Below are 19,844 nucleotides of genomic sequence, written 5' to 3' on the forward strand. Positions count from 1 at the left end.
TCACCACAAAGAGTTCAACTATAAATATTTTTGTATAAGTCTTTTGACAATCAGAATTTTAAAATGTCAAAAACCAATGGTCAAAAAGTGTTTCTATGTGTAACTGAAAAAAATTTTAAATTATAAAATAAAAAAGGACCCCCCCCCCAGATTCTTTCCCTATTTCTTTGATCTCTTTGGGATATAGACCCAATAGTGAGATTTCTGTGTCAAAAAAGTATGCATAGTTTTATAGCCCTTTAGGCCTACTTCTAAATTGTTCTCCAGAACAATTAGACTGGTTCAGGATTCCATCACCAGTGTATTAGAGTTCCAATTTTGTCACATTCTCTACAGCAGTTGTCATTTTCCTTTTAGCCAATTTGATAGGCATGAGTTGATACTTCAGAGTTGTTTTAATTTGCATTTCTCTAACACATAGTTGTTTAGAGCATTTCCCCCCATGACTATTGATAGCTTTGATTTCTTCCGAAAACTGCCTGTTTGCATCATTTGACCATTTGTCAACTGGACAATGAAAACCATAAAATGTTGAGGAATTTTTGTTATTTAAAAATTTCATTCCACAAGCAATAATTTTATCTCCATGACATCTAGGTTCTGTCTCCAAACTGTGATCAAGGTAAATAGGTGAGGGAGGGTCACCAGTAGTAAATATGGGAACTCCTCTCTTCCCTCTTCATTTTAAATACTTGAAACTATCCAATTTCTTTTCATGTCAATAATAAAATGGTCATACAGTAGTGGGTCCCTATTGGCTACTTAACTAAGTGCCGCCTTCTTCCTTCTCGCCTCCCACTTAGGCCCGCCACATCCCTTTTCCTGGCTACCAGAAGTCGTGGAGCCGGAAATTGCTTCTTTAGGTCCAAGTGCGCTTGCGCAAACGTTTGGACGTCAAGATGGCGATGGAGATTCGGCTTCCTGTAGCCCGCCAGCGGCTACCTGAAAGCTTGGACCGAGACACACAGAAACACTTGGTAGTGCCAGGGGATACGATCACCACGGATACCGGCTTCATGCGGTGCGTGGCCGGGGTTCCGGGCGGCATCTATGGAGTTTGGTTTAACTTGCTTCGGGGGCTTCTGCTTTCCCGTCCCCAAGATCCTCGTGTTTCTGCCGGGAACGAGTTCGTCCCCGCGCGCCCCTTCTTGTCCAGTCCCCGAATTTCCCTGTGTGTCTCTGTCTTCGAGCGCCTGTCTGTTTCTGTTTCCCAACGTCCCAACGTTCTTGCTTCTTAGTTTCCCAGCGACCCAGAGTGTCTTTGTTCCACGTGTTCCCGCGTGCCCCTACATATCCCTGTGGCTCATTTTCTGCATGCCATGCATGTGCCCATGTCTCTTCGTACCTGCTGCTTAATGACTTTGTGTTTCTGTTTCCTTTGACCATGCAAGACCTCTTCTTCCTCTTCCCAAGCGTCCGATGCGTCCACCACTGGGGTAACAAGTTTTTATTAAGCACCTCTTTAGGTGCCAGGAACTGTGCTAACCATTAGAAACAAAGAAAAGTAAAAACAGCTCCTCACCCTCAAGAAGCAAGATTTACTTTATCCTGATGGGGAAATCAGAGTAATGGTCATGGGTTCTGAGTGATAACTGTGTTTTTTGTTACAGAGGTCATGGAACATATATGGGAGATGAGAAGCTTATAGCATCTGTAGCAGGTTCGGTAGAGAGAGTAAACAAGCTGATCTGTGTAAAAGCTTTGAAAACAAGGTGTGCTTACTTTTTCCTCCTGTTTATGCACTGATGTCACAGGAACTATGCCTTTGAAGGGAGGGTCCATCCATATAGGTTTATAGTAAGCCAATAAATCCAATTAAGATATTTATGGAGCATCTGCTATGTATAAAGTATCCTTGATGATAGAGGAAAATAAAATGCACCCATAGCCATTAAGGGGCTTACAGTCTACTTGGGTATAATTGAATGAAAAGCCTAAATTAATATGCTAACATAAGAGTTAAATAAAACAATACTAGAGAGGTCATAAAGAAGCACATAGTTAATTATTAGTTAAAATAATATTTTGATCAATGCATTGAACAATAATTTCAGAAAACTGATGGTGAAGTATGCCATACACTTCTTGCCAAAAAAGTGAGGGGCTAGAAATATAGGATGAGACATTTCCTTCTTTCCTTCCTTCCTTCCTTCCTTCCTTCCTTCCTTCCTTCCTTCCTTCCTTCCTTCCTTCCTTCCTTCCTTCCTTCCTTCCTTCCTTCCTTCCTTCCTTCCTTCCTTCCTCCCTCCCTCCCTCCCTCCCTCCCTCCCTTCCTCCCTTCCTTCCTCCCTTCCTTCCTCCCTTCCTTCTTTCTTTTCTTCCTTCCTTCCTCCCTCCCTCCTTCCCTCCCTCCCTCCCTCTCTCCCTTCCTTTCTTCTTTCCTCCTTCCTTCCCTCCTTCCCTTCCTTTCTTCCCTTTCTTTTCTTTCTTTCCTCTTACCTTCTGTCTTAGAATATCAGTTTCAAAGCTGAAGAGTAGTAAGGGCTAGACAACTGAGGTTAAGTGACTTGCCCATGGAATTCAGATTTGAACCCAGGTCCTCACAACTCTTTTCAATTATGTCCAGTATATTGAATTTTTTGGTATGACTGCTAATTTATTACAATGGACAACTTCTTGTGGTGTTAAGAGCTGGTGGGTAGTGATAGTGATACAGAAGAGAGGAAAAGAACATTGATAGAACATTTAAAAAGTATACAGAAGAAAAAAGTTCCAAATAGGAACAAATAGGGCAGTTTTGTTATTACCATATTAAATTTAATATATAGTATGCTTTAAAAAACCCAAACTGTTATAGAAGTTTATAGTTTCATATGACAATCCTTGTTATTTTTGTGCTGAAATGTTCATGTTTGTTGATGATTGTTAAAATTCTCAGAAAAGAAAATTTTAAGTCTTTTTTACTGATTGACTTATGTTGTTTTTTTCAGATATAATGGTGAAGTAGGAGATATTGTGGTGGGGAGAATCACAGAGGTAAAGTTTGAATCAGAAAATTTGCTTTAAAAAAACTTCTGAATTTCATAAGTAAAAAGAAAGAGAACATTTCTATCTGTAAAGTAGAATAAGATGATTATGTGTGAAACCATAAATTTCTTGGGTACTTTTAAAAAACCCTTACCTTCTGTGTTGGAATCAATACTGTGTATTGGTTCCAAGGCAGAAGAGTGGTAAGGGCTAGGCAATGGGGGTCAAGTGACTTGCCCAGGGTCACACAGCTGAGAAGTGTCTGAGGCTAGCTTTGAACCTAGGCCCTCCCATCTCTAGGCCTAGCTCTCAATCCACTGAGCTACCCAGCTGCCCCCTAATACTAAATATTTTGTTTCAAGGCAGAAGGTAGTAAGGGCTAGGCAATTAGGGATAAGTGACTTGCCCAGGCTCACAAAACTAGGAAGTGTCTGAGGCCACATTTGAACCTAGGACCTCCTATCTCTAGTTCTCTAGCTGGTTCTCTATTCACTGAGCCACCTAGCTGCCCCTTCTTAGGTGCTTTAAAAAAGACCATGTAAGAGTCATGTTACTTTTAAAGCTTTTTGCATGTATAAAAAAGTGAGACCATCATATATGCCAGGTCTTTAAATATGTATATGATTCTGCATCTTGGGCCCATACTCTTCTGTTACAAGGTAGATAGCATCTTCATCACAAGTGAGAACTCTAGACTTAGGAGTAGTCATTGAATTGATGAAAGCTCTTAAGTTTTTAAAAGTTAATTTTTTTAAGCTCACTTCACTCATCCTCAATTCATACATCTTCCCAGTTTTCTCTGAAACTATCCCATTTATCATTTCTTTTAAGTACAATCACTACTACCTTTCCTCTACTGTTGACTGCTTGGGGTTCCCCAACTGATAAGTGTTACTTTTGTTTACAATTCTTTGCTGCAACAAAGAGAACTGCTATAATTATTTTTATACATATGGATTTTTTCCCCCTCTTTCTTTGGTCTCCTTGGAATATAGATTTAGAAGTGTCATTGATGAGTTAATGGGTACATACAAGTTAGTGATTTGGGGGGCATAGATCCAATGGCTGGACAAATTCATGAAACTATTTGCTTTTAAAAAAGGAAAATAGGGCAGCTAGGTGGCTTAGTGGATTGAGAGCCAGGCCTAGAGATAGGAGATCCTGGGTTCAGATCTGGTTTCAGAGACTTCCTAGCTCTGTGACCCTGGGCAAATCTTTTAACCTCCATTGCCTATCCCTTACTGCTCTTCCTGCCTTGGAAGCAATACACTATTGATTCTAAGATAGAGGGTAAGGGTTTAAAAAAAAAGAAAAACACTCAAATCTGTGGCACAATTTTGGTAGAGGGTTATCCTGTATTTTTGAAATACATGATTAGTTAAATTGTATTTTATGTGTTTTTTTGCTGCAGAACTTCAGGCTGTAATATTTAGAGTTATTGACTGTCTAGGATTTGGGCTCTTGCAATTAGAGTCAGTAACTCTAGAATTTCTTACTTTGTAGGTTCAGCAGAAGCGGTGGAAGGTAGAGACCAACTCCAGGTTGGATTCAGTCTTGCTTCTGTCATCCATGAACCTTCCAGGAGGAGAACTGGTGAGTACTTTTAGCTAACGTCCCTTTTCCTATTCTCTAGCCATAGTTGCCAACACTTGGGATTTCCGTATGGACAGTGGAAACCATTGAAATATTCCCTTATTGCTTAGAGAAAAAGTAGAGGAAGTTTACTGGTAAGACTCAAACATCATTCTTTTGTGTGGTGAAAGAAAGGGCTAAATTTTTTCCAACATAGACAATGCTTATTCTCACTTTAATGTAACAGCAAAGACATCCTTGAAATAAAAGCCTAATGGAATGTTATGTGGAAAATTCATATACAATAGGGATTTAGACTTCTCCTTTTGTGTCATTTTCCTGTTTCAGGTCTTGTTTTACACTTACAGCATATTTCTAGAAATATGGTAGGAATGCAGGTAGGAAGTATCCAAGGGCAGATTTAAGCCTCCTTGCTCTAGTCCTGGCTTTCTATCCACTAAGCCACGTAGCTGCTATATTGTATTAAGTGCTTTGTCTGTGCCAGGTGCTGGTGACAGTTCTTTGGAGCTTACTGATGTCTCTTTCCTCTTCTCACTCACATGTCCCCAAGCCATTCAATCCAAGGTGATATGATTTCTAGCCTCTTCAGCATCGCAGTCTCCTTCCTTTGTCAATTTTGTCTGTGTTCTTAAAATGTAGATCTCCAAACTTAACACAGTAATAATTCAGACACGATTTAGCCAGAAGAGAATATGATGTTATCTGTTATATCTGTTATCTTCTGCCATTTGGACATTAGGCCCCCATTAATCTAACCCAAAATGACATTAACTTTTGTGATTGCCATGTCTTACTGTTGTCTCATTGAGATTAATTATAGGGTCATTAAAACTTGCCAGCCATTATTTTTGTAGAAGTCTCCCATCCTTTATCTGTGAATTTTTTGTGTAGAATTTTGCTTTTATCTCTATTAAATTTCTATCTTGAAAAATTGGTGTAGTGACTGGTGAATTGACCTCAAGTCTAACCCCCCTAATATAGCCTGGCTGTGTGACCTACTCTAAGCCTTTCAGTGCCCATGGCTATGTCTTGAGACTAGAAGTTGCAGGGCAAATGTTGATCTTTATTGGTGTGAAGGAAAGTTTCTTTTCTGTGAGCCTCATACCAGTAAAATCAAACATTTGGTTCTCAGCCAAATGAAAACAAAATAAAACATTTTATTAGATCCATCCCTCTGTTCCAACCTGCTTGTACTTTTTGTGTCCTAACTGTGCTAGCTTTCCCTTCCAACTTTGTGACATCAGTAAATTTGACATGGAGGAGAGGACAGACAGAGAAAGAGGCAGAAAGAGAGGCACATGAAAAGAAAGAGACAGATAGTGCCGCCTTTGATCAAGGCATCACAGTTCTGTTGTAGCTATGCTTAAGTCATGTCATAGGCCCTTATGAATAATATAGTACAGACCCCTTTATTTTTTATCGATGAGTGGCCTGGGGTGCAGAGGGACAAAATGAGGGAGTTAGATTAGGATTCCTAAGATCCTTTTGGCTCTGAGTTTCCCTGAGTTCTTTTTTGAGGAAAAATAAGATACTAGACTTAGGCTAGATGGGACCTTATGGGCCACTTCATTTTATAGATGAAGAACCTGGGCACAGAGAGACTAAGCGACTTGCCCAGGGTCACCCAGCTAGCAAGTATCTGAGTCAAGATTCAGATTTGGATTTTCCTGACTACCAGCTGTCTCTATAGTGACCCTGAGCTGCTCAAGATGGTTCAGGGCATCTCTGTTTTGGTGTTAGATTTTATTTAGCTATTAAAACTTAGAACTGCCCCAAGACTTTTGGGACTTTCTATATAGCTCCAATAAACATCTTCTGAAGGAAAAAAGAGAAATAAAATGTGGGCAAATTTGTTTCTGTGAGTTAATGTAAGTAACATGTTTATTTCCTTATGTACTTTAGAGGAGAAGATCTGCAGAAGATGAGCTTGCAATGAGGGACTTCTTACGGGAAGGAGACCTTATCAGTGTATCCTTAGCTTTTATACTTTGCCATATTTTTGGCTTTTGTACAGTGTCAGAAGTAGAGCTGAAAGTGGGTTTAAGTGATGTGATAAGCCCGAGAATTTTAACAAATACTTGTAAACCTAAAGCCAAGGTTATGGATGCTGGTGAATTTCTTAACTGTTCCAGTGAACTTTGGTTGCCTCTTCTTTCAAATGCCATTGAGTTTGGCTCAGCTCTTTCTTTGTGACAGGCTTATGTTCATCTGGGCTTTAGATTAGACAGGAAAATTCATTTCCTGATTAAATGACCATTTATCCCAGGGAATTAAAAAGGGTGCTTTTCAGACCAAGATGTCCAAGATGTCAGTTATGGCTAAAGGAGATGGGGTAGACCAGAGTGAAATATTCCTGGTTAGTTTAGTCCTAAAGTTTGCAGGAAGGGAATGGGGAAATAGAAAGAACAAATCAAGGTAATGGGAGCTATGTTGGCTTATACTGAAGGGAAGGGAAATGGGGTGAGGGTGATGAGAAAGTATTTCAAAATGGCAATGGAGAGATCGAGGCTGCAGGCTACAGTTATTTCCTTCATCATTAGGCTAGGCTGAAGTCCAAGCAGTGTTTTCTGATGGTGCTGTGTCTCTACATACCAGGAGTCTAAAATATGGAAAAGTAAGTACTATGTTATTTTATTTTATTTTATAATTAATTATTTTTTTTTTTTACCAATTACATGCAATAGCAAGTTTCAACACAAGTTTTCTAAAGTTATATGATCCAAATTGTCTCCTTCCTTCCCAATCCCTTCCCCTTCCTGGAGCTGGTAAACAATTGGTCTGCGTTATACATGTATTATTGAGCAAAATGTTTTTTTACCATGCAAAATGTTGTTTGTTTTTGTAAGTGAATAATCATCTAAAACAAAACCCCCAAAAGCCTCCCCCACCCCCCCACCCCCCCAAATAAACAAGTGAAAAATTTTCATCTGTGTTCTAAGTAGTATTTTAAAGCATTCTTACTCCCATTTTCATTCTCCTGGTGTCTGGGCCTTCAGGTTTATTTCCAAATTCCTAGTACAGACCATAGCATTCTGAGCTGAAGGCTTTCATGCTCTTCAGAAAGGGGAGTTTGGGGCTGGCCCCCCATCTACTGTTTCAGCCCAAGTGTTCTATGATTTAAGAGCAGAAGGTCAGAAGCAACATGCATGAGGTGTTCTTGTGTTCTTCCAGAGCCCGAGTCTAATTTGCTGGAGTTCCTGAGTTTTTGTTGGTGTTCCTTGGTCCTCCTCTGTTCCATTTGTTCTTTGTTCATTTTAACTCCTTTTTTCTTTTTCTGTTTATTTGTATTTTTCCCCCTTCTTTCCCCCTCCTTATTGGCTGTAATCTTGCTCCTCTGGTTATTTACTGGATCTATGGGTTTTGGGCTATTCTGTCCTGAAGAGGCTTCTTCTCTGCTCATTGGATTAGGCTGATGATGCTGACCACTTGTATTAATGTGCCCTAAGGCCAGATCTTCTTCCCTAGCTGCCTGCAGAGGCTGAAGGTGAAAGGGAAGGTGTGGAGGCTGAAGGTAGTTACCCTAAGTCCTCCTCTCTACTCCTTTCTGGTAGCCACTGTGTCAGAGCCCTGAGCTTCACGTGGTGATACCAAGATGCTCTGTCATGGTTGCAGCCTTCGCCCTGGGATCCATAGATCCATAGATTCCAGTTCTTGGAACAGCAGTATTGGAGAAACTGGAAAAAAAAATAAACCTTTTGCTTTCCTGGGGGGAGTGATTATCCCTGGAAGATGCTCTATTGAAATCAGAACCACTGTAGTCCACAAAACATTGTCAATGCCATTCCTTCTTAGGGATATAAATTCAGAGTGGGACCTAGTCTTAGAGGGAAGATTGGACAAAATAGATTATTTTAACCCAATGTGAACATTTAAAAATATAAAGGATATTGCTTAGGTAAAATTCATTTTGTTATTTGAGCTTTCAAAATGGGGTTCCATATAGGAGCTCAGGGATTCAGGTTATTATGAGGCTACATTATTAGAGCTACCTTTTTTTTAAAAAACACATTGTCTTTTTAAAAATTCTATCATTTGTTAGGCCTCTTGGGTTTATATATTTTAATTTTCTGAAGTAGAGCAAAGAAATCTTTCCTTAGGAAATGAAATCTTAGTGTTCTGAGGCCTTCAATTATGAAACAAATCTCTGTTTTATGTGTGCTATGAACCTCTGTCACTGAAGATAGTGCTACAAAACTCATTCTTAAAGTTGTGGTTGGATTTGTGCCAATCCCTGTCCCTTGTGCAGAGTGTGACCAGAGAATAGGACAAAACTGAATAGTGAGAAAAGTCTTGATTTTGGCCTCATTACACCTGGGATTTAACTGCACTAAACTGACCCAGACTGAGGTGTAGTGATTCTGATTAAGAGAAGTTAGCTGATAGTTAACATGTATAATATTTATACATTAAATTAATGTGGTATAGAAATTGAATCTTGAGCCTTTATGAAGATTCTTCTATGTAAAAATTTAGCTTTTTATATACACACAAATTTATATGTAAATATTCACACATATCTGTGTTTTCCATGTGTATATGTAATATAGCTTTTAAGCAAGAACTGGAATGGGGAAGGAACTTCTACTATACCCAGTCTATAATCAATTTCAGTGCTGAAGGAGATTTTTATTTTAACTTTCAGGGGTCAACTTATGTACTATAATTTGTGGTATATTTAATTATTGTAATCCATTCTCTACTGATTTATTATAATTTATATCTTAGCTTGGGCAGGGAGTTCTTGTCCAAGTTTCCCCTTCCCTGGTGAAACGACAGAAGACCCATTTCCATGACTTGCCTTGTGGGGCCTCTGTGATTTTGGGCAATAATGGCTTCATCTGGATCTACCCAACTCCGGAGCAGAGAGAAGAAGAAGCAGGAGGCTTCATTGCCAATCTAGAGGTGAGAAATCAGACTGTTATCAGCATTGGGGAGAAAATGAGTGATAACTGGAGGAATTTGGATGCTTTTGTGGCATGATGGACATGTTCTGAATTACCACTGATGTGTGCCTCCCATAACACTCTTTGTTCAGAGAAGGTTTAAGTTTTTGACCAATTTGATTGTTGTTAGCAGTGATATACAAATCCTAGGGTGATATACAAATATTTACTCAGTAGTGAATGAGGTGAACCCATTCTTATTCATCTCCCTTGAACCATCCTCTTTCATGTAGTTAATTTAGACTTTATTCAGCAAACATTTATTGAGAACTTACTGTGTACAAGGTCCTGTGGTGAACATAAATGATAATTGATAATAACTTTTGCATATACTAAGTATTTCATTTGATCCTCTTGAGAACTTTGTGCAGTGGGTAATGAAAGTGTTAGTCTCATGTTATAGATAAAGAACCCATCGGGGAGATTAAATGAAATAAGACATGACTACTGCCCTTATAAATTGTATAGGCTAAATTAGGGAGATGAACCATTTACACAAATAACTGTGCTATGAGATAAGAGTCAATGGATACAAATTGCTGTATGAGTGTAGAGGAGGGAAAGATAGCTTCTGGTTGGGGGCAGTCAGGGAAGACTTCATAAACAAAGTTTCTGAGTTTGGTTTTGAATAATGGATTAGAATTAAAACTGATGGGAGTGCAAGGTCAGGGGTAGCATGGGGAAATTAGTCATCACTTCTGCACTTTTCCCTAGTGTATGGTTTGAGTTTCTATTAGTATTATTTTCAGTCTTGTCACGTGTCTGTGTGTGTGTGTGTGTGTGATTTTTATTCTTTCCCTTGTGTATGTGTGTGATTTTTATCCTTTCCCTTTAAATGGTTGACTCTGAGTGAGTCTTTTTCTTTTTTTCCCCCAATTTCTCATCTGTAGCCAGTACCACTGTCAGATCGGGAGGTGATATCTCGGCTCCGGAACTGCATTGTTTCCCTGGTAGCTCAGAAGATGATGTTGTTTGACACCAGCCTCCTGTACTGCTATGAAGCATCTCTTTCCCATCAGGTACTCTGTTGGGTTGTTTCCCATGTTTCACTATCTGTTCTAAACAGTTTTGTGCCAAGGATGCGATAAGATCTCTCGCCCCCTTCATCATACCAAAGGCAGTGAACAGTCTTTCCAAATATACATCTATGTTAGTGAGAATCCATATGGTGGATATGAATCAAACACAGCCACCTTGTTAAGTGCTTTATAATTTCCTTCTTATTTAAAAATGAGCAAATCTTTGAGATTGTTTTAGCATCTAGCAACTGCAGGATCAGGTGGGATGGATGTTCCAAGTTGCATTGGTTTATTAGCTCCAGGGGATACAGCTAGATGGTGCAGTGGGTAGAATACTGGACATGGAATCAGAAAATCTCATCTTCTTGAGTTCATATCTCACCTCAGACACTAGCTGTGTGATCCTGGGCAATTCACTCCACCCTGTTTGCTTCTGTTTCCTCATCTGTAAAATGAACTGGAGAAGGAAATGACAAACTACTTTAATGTCTTTGCCAAATCAGAGTCCTGAAGAGATGGACACAGCTGAAAAAAGCCTGAACAACAAATTAATTTCAGGTTCTTCAGGTTTGGTTTCTTATTTCCTCCTCCTATATTATCTTTATACTTGTCAAAAACATCCAAGAAAATCCTTCTGATTTATTAAGCTAATGCTATAGTTTCAGCAGGTTCTAGCTCTTCTCTCACTACTTGTAGTATCCATTCAGATGCCAAATCTTGCCATTTCTGCCTTACCACATCTGTATCTGTCCACTTCTCGTTAATCCCCAGAGACACCTTTCTAGTTCAGCCACTTGTCCCTTCTTTCTCTATTATTGTAATAGCTTCCTAACTGTGATCTCTCTCTGGAGTCTTTTTCCAAACCATCCTCTGCACATCTGCCAAAGTGACTTTGCTAACATGCATTTCTGACTATCTAACTCTCCCATGGAACTCTAGGTGTTCCCTTTTATTTCTAGAGTATAAGATAAGACCTTATGTTTGACTTTCAAACTTATTCACAACCTGGCTGCCACCTGTCTTTCCAACTTTGTTCTACAGTACTCCACAGTCCAGCCAAACCTTCTCGTTGTTTCTCATACCCAATGCTCCGTCTTCAACCTTGATATCTTTGTACTGTGACTGTGTCACATACTTGGAATGTACTGTGGCAGTTAAAATTAGTTTCTCTGCTAGAAGTATTATATTTTATGAGGTTTATTAAAGATTAAGAATTTAAGAAAATACAAGTAAGAAAGCACGTGCCTAGGAGGGCTGAAAGGCCCATTCAATTTCACTTACATCATGAGAGACACGTCTTCTTGGAAGCGGAAGTAGGAAGAGAGCGAGCTGTAGGCGGAGACCCTTTAAATAGTAATTTGTTCTCTAACCAGGTGGGAATTCAGGTGAGGTTACAAAGCATTCTGGGAAGTGGCCAAGGACTTCTGGGGATTGAATTCCGGGGTTCAAGTCTCCATTTTTACATTTCTCCATATGATCCTCTGGGAAAAAGGTTTTTCCCAAAGGATCATGAAAACATAATCAACCTAAAGATCACAATAATTTGAGGATAAGAGGAGAAAAAACAAAACCAATAATTGCTGGGCGCATTGACAAAAAGCCAGTTGGGGGCATTCCCCTTTGGCATGAAAGTATAGATACAAATAAATGTTCAATCAATCACACCCAAAGTTCATTTTGATCTTCTTGTGCAGCTTGTGGTCTGGAGGCATCTTCGTGGTGTCTTCTCTAAGCAGTTCAGTTTCTGGATTCAGAGAGGCAGCATCTTTCTTTACCTAAAATTTTTCTTAAAAGGAATTTAAACTTTGCAATTTAAAATATTTTTACATTTCCCCATTAAAAGGGTGATTGAAAAACACAGGATCACTTAGGGATACATGGCTGAGTTATGAGGTATGTGAATCAATTGGTAAGAGAAATTAAAAAGACATCAGAAAAATCCAAATAAAAAAGAAAATAACTGGATGAAAACATAGACTATCAAAGTCTTATGTGTAAAAATTCTAAGTAAAGGAAAAATAAATATAACAGATCCCTGAATCAGGGCCCAATTAAAATGAGCTAAGCAATGATGCATTTACCGTCAGTAGCCAGGACTACAGAAAGTTACCACTCTTTGAAAGATAGAAAAAGGGACCAGATTATAGGAGCCAAGTAGGAGCCAAGTTGGGGGATACTCATCTGTAAGTATTTTCAGAGTGAGTGTGGACACAAGGAAGGCCTATGTCTTAACAAATGTTAAACATAGCAACTTCGAGTCTTCACACTAGTTTTAAGACCTTTGTATTGGCTTAGAAGTGCATCAATCTGTCCTGGATTGGTTTATCTTTGGCCCTATGCAATGGCTCTTTTGTGGATATCTTGTCCTGGAATCAGATGGAATTATTAAGCAAAGTCCCATAAATTGTAAACAATTAGTGGCATCATTTTTATAGTCTCAAGCTTTTTTGGGGGGCATGCATTAATATTATAGCAAATGTATTTTAAACTTATATTACTGCTAAATCAAAAAGGTTAAAGAAAATCTTAATACTGGTGATGTGCTTCAAATATAAAAAGGAGAGAAAAAATACCAAAAAAACCTGAAATAGTATATTGCACATGCAAGAAAATTATAATAAGAGTTTTAAAATTCAAAAATATAGCTTATAATCATTGACACACTGTCAGCTAGAAAACTATAGAATGCAAGGCTTTCTCACCAAAAATAAGATCCATTTCCTCTTCATCTCTGTCCATGATCCACTGCGAGTATGAGCAAATGAATTTTACAAGGTAACATCTTTTCATTTTTAAAGAACAGTAGTACAAATATGTAGTTATCAATATTCCCAAAATTCTCAATAGCCCAATTAATTACAATAGCAAACAAACCCACTATCATATTTACACGAGTTGCTGTATGGCATTTTAAAAAAAACCTATGAATTGATGGATATTTGTCACATATTTGTCACAATTTTTACAAATGTAGCAAATCTTTCAACCTTGGTAATAAACATTTTTAAACAAAGTAAAACTTATTTTAGGTTTAGAACAGCATCAAGAAATGTAGATATCATTCTGGTGGAAGTAAAGTAGTGAGCTGAAGAGTTATAAATGAGAGATGCTCCTTTTTTGGAGGCTTTTTAGGGGTACATGCCCTGGGATTAACTGCCCAAATTCCAGTCACATTTTTAGAAATGCGGGAAGTCTGGGGGTTATAAAATGTATTTTACTTTAGCTGTTAAAATGGGCCTTACACCTCATGTTAGGGGCAGGCAAAAATGGCCAGAGATTGTTAAGAAAAAAATTCTAAAAATCATGTCTAAAGAACCCTTAAATTTGATTTGAGATAATTAGAAACAAAGTAAAACTCATTAAATTTTCCAAAGGTTTTTGTAGCAATGTTTCTGATGGAGTCCATCTATCCTCTATGTGACAATTTACAAAGTCAAAAAAGAAAAACTGTTCTTTATATGGGCTTACTCAATAATGTTTGTTCGTTCAGTATGGTTATAGGGGGAAAGCAGTTAACAGTAGTTAAAACCCAGTACATTAAAATGAAGAGAATAACAATAATATTGAATGCAGTGATATATGAACTTAAAATCACAAAGTTAAACCATAAACAAAACAAACAGTAAAATGCAATAGAATACAGAGATTTTTTATAAAACAATCGAGTCTGAAATGCCTTAAAAATATAACCTCCAGTCTCTTTAAAGTTCCTTGGATTTTTATCCATTTAGATGCCTATTGTTGGAAGGCAGATGGGGTTTAATGGTTAGGCAATGGGGTTTAAGTGACCCATCCAGGGCCACACAGCTGGGAAGTATCTGAGGCCAGATTTAACCTGAGGACCTCCTGTTTCTAGGTCTGGCTGTCAGTCCACTGAGCCACCCAGCTGCCTCCCCAAAGTTAGCTAAAGAGTTGCAGAGAGCTGAATTTTTTTTCTGAATTCCATGTGAAGTAAATGAAATTATCAATATAGTTAAAAGATATCCTTTTAAAGTAGCCATGCTTTAAATTCCTGTTTGGAAAAGTCTCTTCTTTCTTTCCCTTTCTCCCCTCCTGTGATCCCCTGCCCCCAGTCCACATGGAGGCTAATCGTAGCCTAAGGGAAAATTACCTCCCCTCTTTACCAGCTGGTAGAAATGAGTCCTGGGCCTGGGGCGATGAGAGGTCTGCTCTGAGGCTAGAGTTTGTGGGGGGCCAGGGGGCAGCAGGTCACCAGGTGATCGAGATCTGAGTCAAACAGGTCTGGATGCTGGGAACAGGAGCTGAGCCGTCTGGCTGGTGGAAAGGGCTCAAGAAAGTCCGAAGCGGATGGCTGCAGGCCAGAGCTGATCAAGATGGTTTTCTAAAAACATCTTGGAGAAACGTGGCTTAAAAAACAAACAAATTAGGCACCAGCTATTAAAGGCTGATCAGAAGATTATGGGTATTTCATTTTCCTGAAGTGGTTATGCCAAACTGTGGCAGTTAAAATCAGTTTCTCTGTTAGAAGTATTATATTTTATGAGGTTTATTAAAGATTAAGAATTTAAGAAAATACAAGTAAGAAAACACATGCCTAGGAGGGCAGAAAGGCCCATTCAATTTCACTTACATCATGAGAGACGTGTCTACTTGGAAGAGAGCAAGCCGTAGGCGGAGACTGTTTAAACAGTAATTTGTTCTTAGCCCAGGTGGGAATTCAGGTGAGGTTACAAAGCATTCTGGGAAGTGGCCAAGGACTTCTGGAGATTTAAGTCCGGGGTTCAAGTCTCCATTTTTACAGTACTCCCTTGTCATATTTGCCTCTTAGAATCCCTCATTTCCTTCAAAATTAGTCAGTGTATACATCTACATGAAATTTTTTGTGATCCTCCCCCTATAAATACCCTAGATTCCCCTCTTCCCCCAAACTTACCTTGTATTTCTTTTTTTAAGTACTTCTGTGTGTGTGTGTGTTTATATATCTATATCTATATATCTATATCTATATCTATATATATATATATATATGTTGTTTTTCCTGCTCCTTAAGGGCAGATGGTTTCATTTTTGTTCTTGTATTTCCATTTCCAAGCTATTGCTTAGCACTTAGTAGGCATTTAAAAAATAAATGTTTGTTCCTTGAGTATAGCCTGAGTATAGAATAGCCTGCTATTTTCAGGGCCATTTTATTTTTATTTTATTTAGAATATTTTTCCATGGTTCTATGATTCATGATTTAACACTCCCCCTTCCCCCCCTTTCCTTCCCCCTCCTGAAGCTGACAAGCACTTCCACTGGTTATATCTGTATCATTGTTCAAAATAGATTTCTATGTTATCCCTAGAGTCATCCTTTAACATCAAAACCCCAATCATATCTCTGTCACGTTACATGATCGAGCACATATTTTTCTAATGCACTTCTGTTTCCACAGTTCTTTCTCTGGATGTGGAAAGCATTCTTTCTCATAAGACCCTCAGAATTGTCCTGTATTATTGCATTGCTGCTAGTAGATTACATTCGATTGTACCACAGTGTATCCGTCTCTGTGTACAATGTTCCCCTGGTTCTGCTCCTTTCACTCTGCATCAATTCCTGGAGGTCTTTCCAGTTCCCATGGAATTCTACCAGTTTATTATTCCCTTGAGCTCAATAGTATTCCATCACCAACGGATACCACAATTTGTTCAGCCATTCCCTAATTGATGGACACCCTCTCATTTTCCAAATTTTTTTGGTATGAGTTTTTTTCCTTATTATCTCTTTGGGGCACAAACCCAGCAGTGGTATGCTTGGGTCAAAGGGTAGGCATTTCTTTAAAGCCCTTTATGCATAGTTCCAAATTGCTCTCCAGTATGGTTGGATCAGTTCACAACTCCACTAGCAGTATATTAGTGTCCCAATTTTGCCACATCCTCTCCAACATTTGTCACTTTCCTTTGCTGCCATATTGGTCAGTCTGTTAGGTGTAAGGTGGTACCTCAGAGTTGTTATAATTTGCATTTCTCATAGTTTTGATTTTATTGTGTGAAAACTATTCATGCCCATTGACCATTTGTTGATTGGGGAATGGCTTAATTTTTGGTAAATTTGACTTAGTTCCTCATATATTTGGGAAATAAGACCTTTGTCCGAGAGTTTTGTTGCTTTCCTTCTAATTTTGGTTACATTGGTTTGTTTGTACAGAAACTTTTAAATTTGATATAGTTGAAGTCATTCATTTTATATTTTGCAATATTCTCTTGCTTGGTCTTAAATTCCATCCTTCCCCACAGATCTGTCTGTTTGCCTAATTTATTTATGATTCACTCATTATATTTAAGTCATTTACCCATTTTGAATTTATCTTGGTTTAGGGTATAAGATGTTGAGCTAAACCTAATTTTTCCCATACTGTTTTCCAATTTTCCCAGCAGTTTTTGTCAAATAGTGAGTTCTTGTCCCAAAAGCTGGGATCTTTGGGTTTATCGAACACTAGCTTATTGAGGTAATTTACCCTTAGTCTATTTCATTGATCCACCCTTTTGTCTCTTAGCCAGTACCATATTGTCTTGATGACCACTGCTTTGTAGTACAGTTTAAGATTTGGTACTGCTAGGCCTTCATCCTTCACATTTTTTTTCATTATTTCCTTTGATATTCTTGACCTTTTGTTCTTCCAGATGAACTTTGTTATAATTTTTTCTAATTTAGTAAAAAAATTTCTAGGTAGTTTGATAGGTATGGCACTGATTAAGTAAATTAATTTGGGTAGATTGTCATTTTTATTATGTTAGCTCATCCTACCTATGAGTAATTAATGTTTTTCCAATTATTTAGATCTAGTTTTAATTGTGTGGATAGTGTTTTGTAGTTGTGTTCATATAATTCCTGTGCTTATTTTGGTAAATAGATTCCTAAATATTTTGTATTTTCTAAAGTGATTTTAAATGGAATTTGGCTTTGTAACTCTTGCTGCTGAGATGTGTTGGAAATATATAGGAATGCGGATGATTTATGTGGGTTTGCCCTACAACTTTGCTAAAGTTGTTAATTATTTCCACTAGTCTTTAGTTGATTTTCTTGGATTCTTTAAGTAGACCATCATATCATCTTCAAAGAGTGATAGTTTAGTTTACTCATTGCCTACTTTAATCCCTTCAATTTCTTTTTCTTCTCTAATTGCTACTGCTAGCATTTCGAGAACCATATTAAATAATAGAGGTGATAATAGGCATCCTTGCTTCACTCCTGATCTTATTGGGAAGGTTTCTAACTTGTCCCCATTGCAGATAATACTTGCTGATGGTTTAAAATATATGCTGTTTATTATTTTAAGGAATGGCTCAGGGCCATTTAAAATTTTTTTCTTCCTTTTGTCTTAGACTGTTTTTTTTTTCTGTGTTGTGTGTAGCTTATAAAGCTTGGTTGTATGCTTGATGTTGTTTTCTTATCTATATGAACTATTTTGTCTTTTCTCTTTTAGATCAAGGATATTTTAAAACCCGAGATAATGGAAGAAATTGTAATGGAAACTCGACAGAGGCTTTTGGAACAGGAGGGATAAGGAGAGGAAGAATGCTGTATATTTTTGGCTGATGCAGTTTTTCTGGAGAGTCTCATCATGTGTGTGATTCTTAGTTGGGAGATAATTTTTTTAGATAGAATTGGCCAATATATGCAGAGGCACCACTGTGATGGACGGCCAGCAGTAAGCCAAATGAAGAAAAGAATCACTGGATCAGCACTCGTGTGTGCTTTTGTCTCGTATCTGTAACTGTTCTTGCTTCTTTCTCTTTATATAGAAAATGAGGGTGATGAGAACATAACTGGAAAATTGTGCCTTTGGGTTCTTTAGTTGAAGCTTGAGTTCAAGCACTAGATGGCAGTTTCAGCTCCTTAAAAGTATGTGGTGTTCCCAGCCAGAATGTGCTTCACTGCCTGGGATAGTAAAGAGAATCCTTTGTCTTCCACCCACCATCATTCAAACATAACAATGTAAAGAAACCCAGTGACCCATGAAATTGTCATTATAAAAGATAGTCACTGATCCCAAATGTTACTTTTTGGGTTGTTTTTTTTAAATCACAAAAACATATCACATTCTTGTTCTATTTTATTCAGTTTTTTTGAATAAAATCTAAACAATGGCAGCTTACCCAGTTGGAATCTTGCATCCTTAGGCTAATTTAAAAAGAATCCATTTGACTTTGATGAAGACCTACACTGAAAGTGGATTCTAGATTCATCCTTAGAAGAGTGGAATTATCTTCACCAAGACCTTTTAGTTTTGCCCAGAGGGATATTTATACAGATTCTGAGGAGGTATTTGAATCTCTATCAGTCATCTTGGACTGCTGTTGGGAGAGGATGGATTAACTGAATCCAGGTGCTTAGATAAAGAGGACTGACAAGAGGCAGGAACTTCTATGTTGGCACAGCCTTTCTGGAGCTATGCTCATTCTTGTATATTGTTTTTTATGTGGTTTTGGTTAGGTTATTGAAAGATAGTTTTAAAAAGTTTTCTAAATATTATTGTACAGGTACATATATTGTTTTGATATTCTTAGTGGAATTCATAGCATCTGGTTTCTGCTTTTTTGTGCTATCACCATTGGGGACTGATTTGAATGAAGGGTGGCTGCTGACAGATTCATCACATCACACCCTACCCAAATAATTTGAAAGAAAAATACAGTAGTCAGAGTTTTCTTTGGTTTTTGGGATTATATTTTCCCACATTGCATTTTACAAAGCTTGAATATACATTGGGGAATTTTCCCTTTATTGACACAGTTTTTCTTATGTAATTTTTCATATGATCTGACATTTAACTTCTGTTCCCAGGTTTTGCCACCCATTCTATTTGAGTGAATTTATAGAATGGAAATATTTGTTTAGTGGTTTCAACTTGTATTTAATGGTTATCTGTATTTTTTAAAAGTAATTTTCTAGCTCATAATACTTTGAGAGAAATGAAAGGGCAGAAACTAAAGTTTGTGGTCTAAGAAGATTGATTGAGGGATTTGGTTTGGGATCAGACTGTAAGCCCCTTGAGGGCAGGGACCATGTTATATTGCTGTGCACACATAGGTATTCAATAAATATTTGTTGGTAAAAAAATTTTTTTTTTTAATTTGGATCTGATATTACTAGTAAAGAGAACTTTTGGTATGAAAACACTCCACAAAACAAACTTCCTTCATAGATGCAAATTTGCAATATATCTCTTAAGTTTTTTGTTTAAACAGTTACCATCTACTTTAGAATCAATAGTATATATTGGTTCCAATGTAGAAGAGGGGTAAATGCAGGCAATGGGAGTTAAGTGACTTGCCTAGGGTCACACAGCTAGGATGGGTCTGAGGCTAGATTTAAACCC

The 19,844-nt window shown here is 37.9% G+C and overlaps 1 protein-coding gene across 2 annotated transcripts; it reads left to right on the forward strand.

Moving 5' to 3' along the window:
• Positions 1–857: 857 nt before the first annotated feature.
• On the forward strand, positions 858–19,585 carry EXOSC2 (exosome component 2). 2 transcript variants are annotated; one of them, XM_003339624.4, is made up of 9 exons: positions 858–1,021; positions 1,611–1,712; positions 2,931–2,976; positions 4,471–4,560; positions 6,463–6,528; positions 7,106–7,174; positions 9,286–9,462; positions 10,394–10,522; positions 17,949–19,585. In XM_003339624.4, exons 1-9 carry the CDS (start codon positions 900–902, stop codon positions 18,027–18,029), a joined length of 882 nt encoding a protein of 293 aa, XP_003339672.1. In that variant the 5' UTR covers positions 858–899; the 3' UTR covers positions 18,030–19,585. The 2 variants fall into 2 exon arrangements, with proteins under 2 accessions (XP_003339672.1, XP_007475221.1); XM_007475159.3 differs by lacking the exon at positions 858–1,021 and adding an exon at positions 1,156–1,436.
• Positions 19,586–19,844: the final 259 nt, after the last annotated feature.

Source organism: Monodelphis domestica, chromosome 1 (genome assembly GCF_027887165.1).
Source record: "Monodelphis domestica isolate mMonDom1 chromosome 1, mMonDom1.pri, whole genome shotgun sequence".
Classification (NCBI taxonomy): domain Eukaryota; kingdom Metazoa; phylum Chordata; class Mammalia; order Didelphimorphia; family Didelphidae; genus Monodelphis; species Monodelphis domestica.

Bases quoted from the DNA above. Each gene is read 5' to 3' on its own strand.
- EXOSC2 (XM_003339624.4), top strand. From the start codon at position 900: ATGGCGATGGAGATTCGGCTTCCTGTAGCCCGCCAGCGGCTACCTGAA. The intron at 1,022-1,610 runs GTGCGTGGCCGG...TTTTTGTTACAG, and splicing joins ACGGATACCGGCTTCATGCG to AGGTCATGGAACATATATGG. The intron at 7,175-9,285 runs GTAAGTACTATG...TTTATATCTTAG, and splicing joins GGAGTCTAAAATATGGAAAA to CTTGGGCAGGGAGTTCTTGT.